The sequence below is a fragment of the Olea europaea genome, unplaced genomic scaffold (assembly GCF_002742605.1).
Source record: "Olea europaea var. sylvestris unplaced genomic scaffold, O_europaea_v1 scaffold2446, whole genome shotgun sequence".
Taxonomy (NCBI): domain Eukaryota; kingdom Viridiplantae; phylum Streptophyta; class Magnoliopsida; order Lamiales; family Oleaceae; genus Olea; species Olea europaea.
In genome coordinates, this window is record NW_019242657.1 from 52,470 (window position 1) to 58,948 (window position 6,479).

At 35.6% G+C, this 6,479-nt stretch overlaps 1 protein-coding gene across 1 annotated transcript; it reads right to left on the bottom strand.

The window, feature by feature from the left end:
• Window positions 1-3,438: 3,438 nt before the first annotated feature.
• On the bottom strand, window positions 3,439-5,360 carry LOC111382200 (epoxide hydrolase A-like). The gene is made up of 3 exons (XM_023006106.1): window positions 4,759-5,360; window positions 4,115-4,359; window positions 3,439-3,804 (listed from the first exon to the last, which is right to left on the bottom strand). The coding sequence occupies exons 1-3, from the start codon at window positions 5,287-5,289 to the stop codon at window positions 3,549-3,551; spliced, it is 1,032 nt and encodes a 343-aa protein (XP_022861874.1). The 5' UTR covers window positions 5,290-5,360; the 3' UTR covers window positions 3,439-3,548.
• Between the last annotated feature and the right edge of the window lie 1,119 nt (window positions 5,361-6,479).

The window sequence follows — 6,479 nt, forward strand, 5'->3', positions numbered from 1 at the left end:
ACACTCTTTGTCCAACCATAAGGTAAATTTCGAGGACGAAATTTTATTTAAGGTATAAGGGTTGTAGTAGCCGAGAAAAATAAAATGGAATTATGCTAATACTTTGTGATGATCTAGCACCACGAGCCTAACCTATTTTAAAAACGACCTATGGAAGTTCAACCCATGTAAGATTACGAAAGCCCAAGTCATAAGTTAATTAAAAGCTCAGCAATTTAAGAGATTAAGTTTAAGTAAAATTGATTACAAAAATTTAATGAATAATTGGGTTGCCCCAATGGTCATCTACATGGTATTTCATATAGGCAATCCAGGTTCGAATCACCATGTAGATTTTTTTATAAAACTTTCATATGCATTATTTTTATGACTTAGAGGCTCTTCAAATTCTTAGTTAAAGACTAAATTTAATAAATTTAATGATAATACAACTCCTCCACTTAATTTTTCACTAAAAAGAAAGGTTATAGAAGTGGAAGGTCACTTTTTCACTACACTCCTCTTCAAATCCCAATTTCATCTCATTTTCTCTCAAAAAAAATATATTTCATATCAAGTTAAGCTTAAGGTATAACAAGGGTGAGAAGAAGGAAGGCTTTCTATATATTTTGTTCTTTTATTCAAGAAAATTCAAGGTAGGTAGAGGTGCAAGTGTTCATTCGTTTTCAAATCTGATTTTTCGATAAATGTTTAAATGAAATGGTACCTTCGGGTACGGTGCTTCGGTACTACAACAGTTTCAATGATCATTCTCCAGCTCTACGTGTTATGATAATGCTATAGTAATTGGGTTTTGCCGGAAATCCATCTACGTGCGACGGTATGAATCTATAGTTCGGAATTTCTAATTTGATAACGAATTGCATCGATGATATCTATTGGGTTTCAGACTCATGGGTTAATTCCCTTTCTACGGGTTGAATGGATTTTCCTTGGGGCGTAGATGATGGTAAAGGATGATGCAACATGTCATGGAGAAGTCGGTGATTTACATCTTTAGTTGATTTTGAGATGTTTACACTTTCTTTAAATTTGATTCCTATGAATATTGTGTGGATCTATTTTACGAACACTCGTTATGAATAAATTATGTTTGAAAGTAGATATACGTCATAGGAATAAATTTACAAATCACCATATACAAAAAAAAAAAAAGTTAGCGACTTAATGTTTTGATGTCTCTACAGAAATTTCAGTTTCTGCCTCATCTTTAAAAAAAATCATAACTATTTTGTTACTTGGTATTTTTATACGAGACCAATTGGATTGGATAGCCTAATAAGTTAGATACTGAATAAAATTGGAATCATGTCAATCCAATATCGGTAAAAGGTTATATGTCATATAAAGTAATCTATGTTGGGTGCTGTCTTTATTTTTCAGCTTCTACCCTTATTTTCAAAAATTCATAACTCACTCGTTACTTGAAATTTTTGGATGAAACCAATTGGATTTCATATTCTCATGAATTAGCTACTGAATAAATTTGAAATCGTGTGGTTTTAACGTCGGTGGAATTTTATATGCCATTTTAAGTGAACTACACCGATTTACCTTTCAACCTGGTCGCTGCTGAGTTTTGAAAAATATTTTAATACCCCATATGATGTCGGCGGAAGCTAGTTTTTGATTATGTCATATTATAAGGAGTTTATTACCTTACATTAAAATTTGATGAAGTTTCAAAATCGATAGCTATGAAAACAAATTTATTTTGACAATTACTATTTGAGACAAAAATTGGAACAGCAACATTACTTTTTAAAATTTTTTTCTTCTAGAATTAGATTATTGTTTAAATAAAAAAAATTCTTTAATTAAATTCTAAAATTTAATCTTTATATTTTCTACTAAAAATATATTGAACTAACCTTACGGTTAAGGTACAATGGTTGAGTGACGTTTCCGTCCATGCGGGTCGGGGCGTTACATGGCGCACTGCAAGGTGAAGAGTAGATCCAATGAAGCAATCGAAGTGCCCCTCACGCCGAAGCGTTTAAGGATCTGAGGCACTCCCTTAATAGATCCCTCCGCCGCTACTGTCAGAAAGATATCTACCAGGATCTTGATGTGACATTTCCATGGGTCTAGTTGATATGACATATCGACTTTATGTCAACTCAACTCAGAAGAACTAATTGCCCGTCCACACTAGACGCGGCTGATTAACGCCTATGAACAGACGCCTTGCACCGTCAGATGCATACACATGTCCTACATCCAATGGCGCTCTACATCTATAAATACCCAAGGTTTAGTAGGGGACAAAGGTAATGAACTCTTATAACTTAGCTCTCAATACCAAGAAGTATATATTATCCTCCCCACTCTCTTGTACAACTTGAGCACTGTTCCGATCACCCAACACTGACTTAACCGTCGGAGTGTATGCGACCGTCACCACCACTGTTGGTTCCGACCGTGTGCTTCCGACCATACGTTGTTGTGCGCAAAGAAGATTACGTGGAGTAGCTATCTGTTGGCCACGTAGAAGGTCCAATTCCTGAGGTCAACACTTCTCATATTTTTCTTCGAACCATTTTCCAAGTTTACTCATGTTGGATTGCTATTATCATATAGGATAGATCTTCACATTTCATATGCCACTGTTATCAAGAGTCGATTCTCAAAATTGAAACTCTCTCTAGGTATTTCTATTATTACCCTTTGATTGCTCCTTCGGACCTTACTATGGTTTACAATAATGTCCAGTGGAATAGCACAAAGACCTAACACTTTTGAAGCAGTAGTGTATATAAGACGCAACCAGGTAAGTTCTCCATTTCGATTCCATTATATCTTCTCTTCATTTCTTCGCGCACTTTAAATGCTTCATATCTATATTTCGAAGAGTAAAATCATATGCGAATTGACCACGTCAAATTAAGTTCATTTTACTTACCTCTTTCAACACTAACTTTACCTTCAAAATAACTCCGCCTGTGCATTGCACATGCAAAAAGTATGTATGTACATTAATTAATTTAGGATATAGAAATAATTGTTAGAATATTTGGAATACCTTGTCAGTAGAGATATATTTTCAACAACTATTGTAGTAAATTCCAATACTCTTGCCTCGAGTTGAGTAGTCGTCGTCAATAATTATGTGGAACATCAAACATGATTTTGTCATTTTCTTTTGTCAAAACTTGAGCTAGCTAATTGACTCTTTGTAGTTATAGAAATACTGTCTTGGATATACCCTACTTGATTGGGACTTCATTCTCGTATTATTGACAAGTGATCTAATTTGGACAGTATCAACAAAAATTGAATTTTTAATGGAATTAATGTGCAACAACAATCAACATATGTTCCTAATTTGATCTATGCATGCAATTTTCGTTATTTTTTTCTTAACCATTTTTCCCTAATTAAGTGATCTATCAACCGTGAGACGAGTCGCAAGAAATTATTCAACAGCATAAACATTCATGATTCTAAATCATCAAGCACTATTTATTCATAGATTTTAGTACAAACCATAAATTAAATGTCCCAAAATTCTGGTCGCACACTAACAAACATTATTCGTTACAAAATGATCAAAAAGTCGAGAATTCCTTAATGAATTCATGGATGCGAGCGTTGACTTCCTCAGCTCTCTCTTGGTTGATGAAGTGACCGGCTCCTTGTATCACGACGCATTCCTTCAATAATGGCACATCATTTTTGAACCCATCTCCATGTACATATTCCTTCATCCCTGGAGTAGTGTACATCATATCCAGACCCCCCACAATGAATTTAACTGGAATTTTTATCTGTACTCCTGTCCAAGCTGCAGTTAGTTCCCAGTTTCTGCATCAGTAAAAAAAAAATACTGACTTCAGTTCTGCTAAAGAAAAAACTTGAGCATACTAGAGCCCCATTTTTAAAGAAAAATAACTTTTTTGGGTGGTGATATTTTTGTAGAATGTATAGTTGCAAATGCGTTTTTAGATAATGGAGCTCAAACAGGTAACATATTTTGATTTCTGCATGTTTGGTAGGTAGTACTAGGCAAGCTTAAATGTTATGTAGTGAACAATTATTTGAGAGCTACGATTCATCCACAGTACCAAACATGATATCAGTATATTTCATATGTGTTAATGAAATTAGAGCATACAGATCAAGTGCGCGGTAATAGTTCAATCCTCCAGTGAATCCATTGTGGTTATATTTACTAGCATAGTATTTGAGGTCTTCATCCGAAAACCACGCGGGTAGTTTGATATCATCGATATCACGGAGATTTCCAAACGGGTTTTGTTTGGGTAAGATGGGAGGACCCGGTTTACGATCAGTAAGAATTTTCTTGATCACTGCTGCAGCTCCATATTCTGCAATTTCTGATTCCATCTTTCCAGGCTCCTGCAAATTTACAACGTACACAAGAAATTTAATTAAAAAAGTTCAAGAATTAGAGAATTAGTACTCCTTTTTGCAATTTGAATTGATCAGGTAAATTTAATTTTAAGTAACTTTCATAGAACATGATGACTCTGGTTGAATTAAATAGTGTTACTCTAATGAAAAGAGGTTGGACTGTTAGCGTCCATGGACATTCATTTATGTTGCAGATCCAAAATTTTAAGAAAAACACATGGGCGATATTGCTAGCTGTAGAATCCTGATTCAAACTGACCAGCAGTCAATGACCATGTTTGACTTGATAAGTAAGTTGTTTATTCTAAGATTTAAAATAAGTAACTTTTTTTACCCGGGCACGCCAAAAATTGTTGAATATAGTGAGGTCAATGGAATAGAAACCTGGAATCTGCACATATAATAGTCATCACCAAAGAAAGCTAGCATGCCCTCAATAGGCTTCAACTTGGGATGCCTTGGCCGGAAAGGCAAAGTTAAAGACACGAAAGCCTTGATCAAATCGGGTCGAAACATGCACAAATACCAGCCAACCATGGCGCCCCAGTCGTGCGCCACCAAGAACACTTGATCAACGCCGAGGGACCCTATGAGAGCCACCATATCACCCACCACGTGAAGGCAGGTGTAGCTGGTGATGGAAGGAGGAGCATCGGTGTCGCCAAATCCACGGAGGTCCGGTGCAACGGCTCGGTAACCTGAGGCGGCGAAGGCCAGGATTTGGTGGCGCCATGTATACCAAAGCTCGGGGAATCCGTGGAGGAATAGTACTACTGGGCCTTCACCTTTTTCAGCTAGGTGCATGTTTATGCCATTCACATTCACCATCTTGTGCTTAATCCCTTCCATCTCTCTCTCTCTCTCTCTCTCTCTATGACCAAATAGCGTGGTTGTTATGGAATCGACATGTGACATGTTCTCTCTATACACAAATCTGCTATTTGTACAAAAAAATTATGCTATCAGAATTAATAGAGAGTTTTCTGTTGGATAATGAGGAAAAAAAAAAAAGGACAGACCAAATAATTGTCACAACAACATCTGTATTACTTCTAACAGCACCACTTCTATAAAAGCAGGGAAATTCGTCTATATATTATGTTCGACAATGTACTCATTATCAATCATACATTATATAATAAAATATTCTGTACTTAAAACTAAAGTTTTTTTCTAATTTTTAACCAAACATTCTCCTAAAAATATTATTCAAAACATTGTTTTTCTCAAATAATTACCATCAAATAGGGGCTTAAATTTTTGAAAAAAAATTTTATGAAAAAAAAAGTTATATTTTTTGAAGAATGTGTCGTCACATGCAAATATTTTTGAAGAATGTGTTGTCACATGCAAACTTATTTTATTGAAAAAATGTATAGTTTAAATTGAGTTGATGAAAATGAGTTTTAAAGTATCTGTATCAAATATAAGCTTAATATTGACACAAAGGTAAAAGGTCAAGAAAGTCTAACTGGAGTTAGAGGGAGTTAAAATGTAGTCCACTAGTTTGTTAATGAAACGTAATAGCTTAATCAATACAAGAAATAATTATGGAGCTCTTGTCGGGGTCGCATACACCCCGTGTGGCCCATATTACATTATTACTAAAAGCGTGCTAATGATGGGATTATATGCAAGTATTTTTGATGTATCCTATTCAAGGTAATACATAGAGTATTTGCTCGTGTCGAGCTTGCTAGAGCGAAAGGTTAGCCCAAGAGCCTACTAAGGCGTGGAAAACCCTTGGACGTCACACGAACGATTCGTAACCATGTCAAGTAGTCTCATAATGGGTTCGCTCGAAAGTTGCTCTGTTGGTTGTGGAAGATCCCCGACGTGGGTTCTTGCGGAAGATGTCAAAAGTATTCATAAAATTGATTGCGTTTCACTTTCGTCGACTTGAGACTATAAATGACCGGTCCATAATTTGTTTGGTCAAACTGAGCAGCGCAGCATACGACTTCAAAATCTGGTTGGGTTGTGCCACTCAGATTTCAAAGGATATGGACTGGAGAGAAACAGAAATATAAATGCAGGTTATTAAAACACTGCAAAATTGAAAATACAAATGCAAGAGATTCAGGCTACAGAAGGTTTGGAAATCG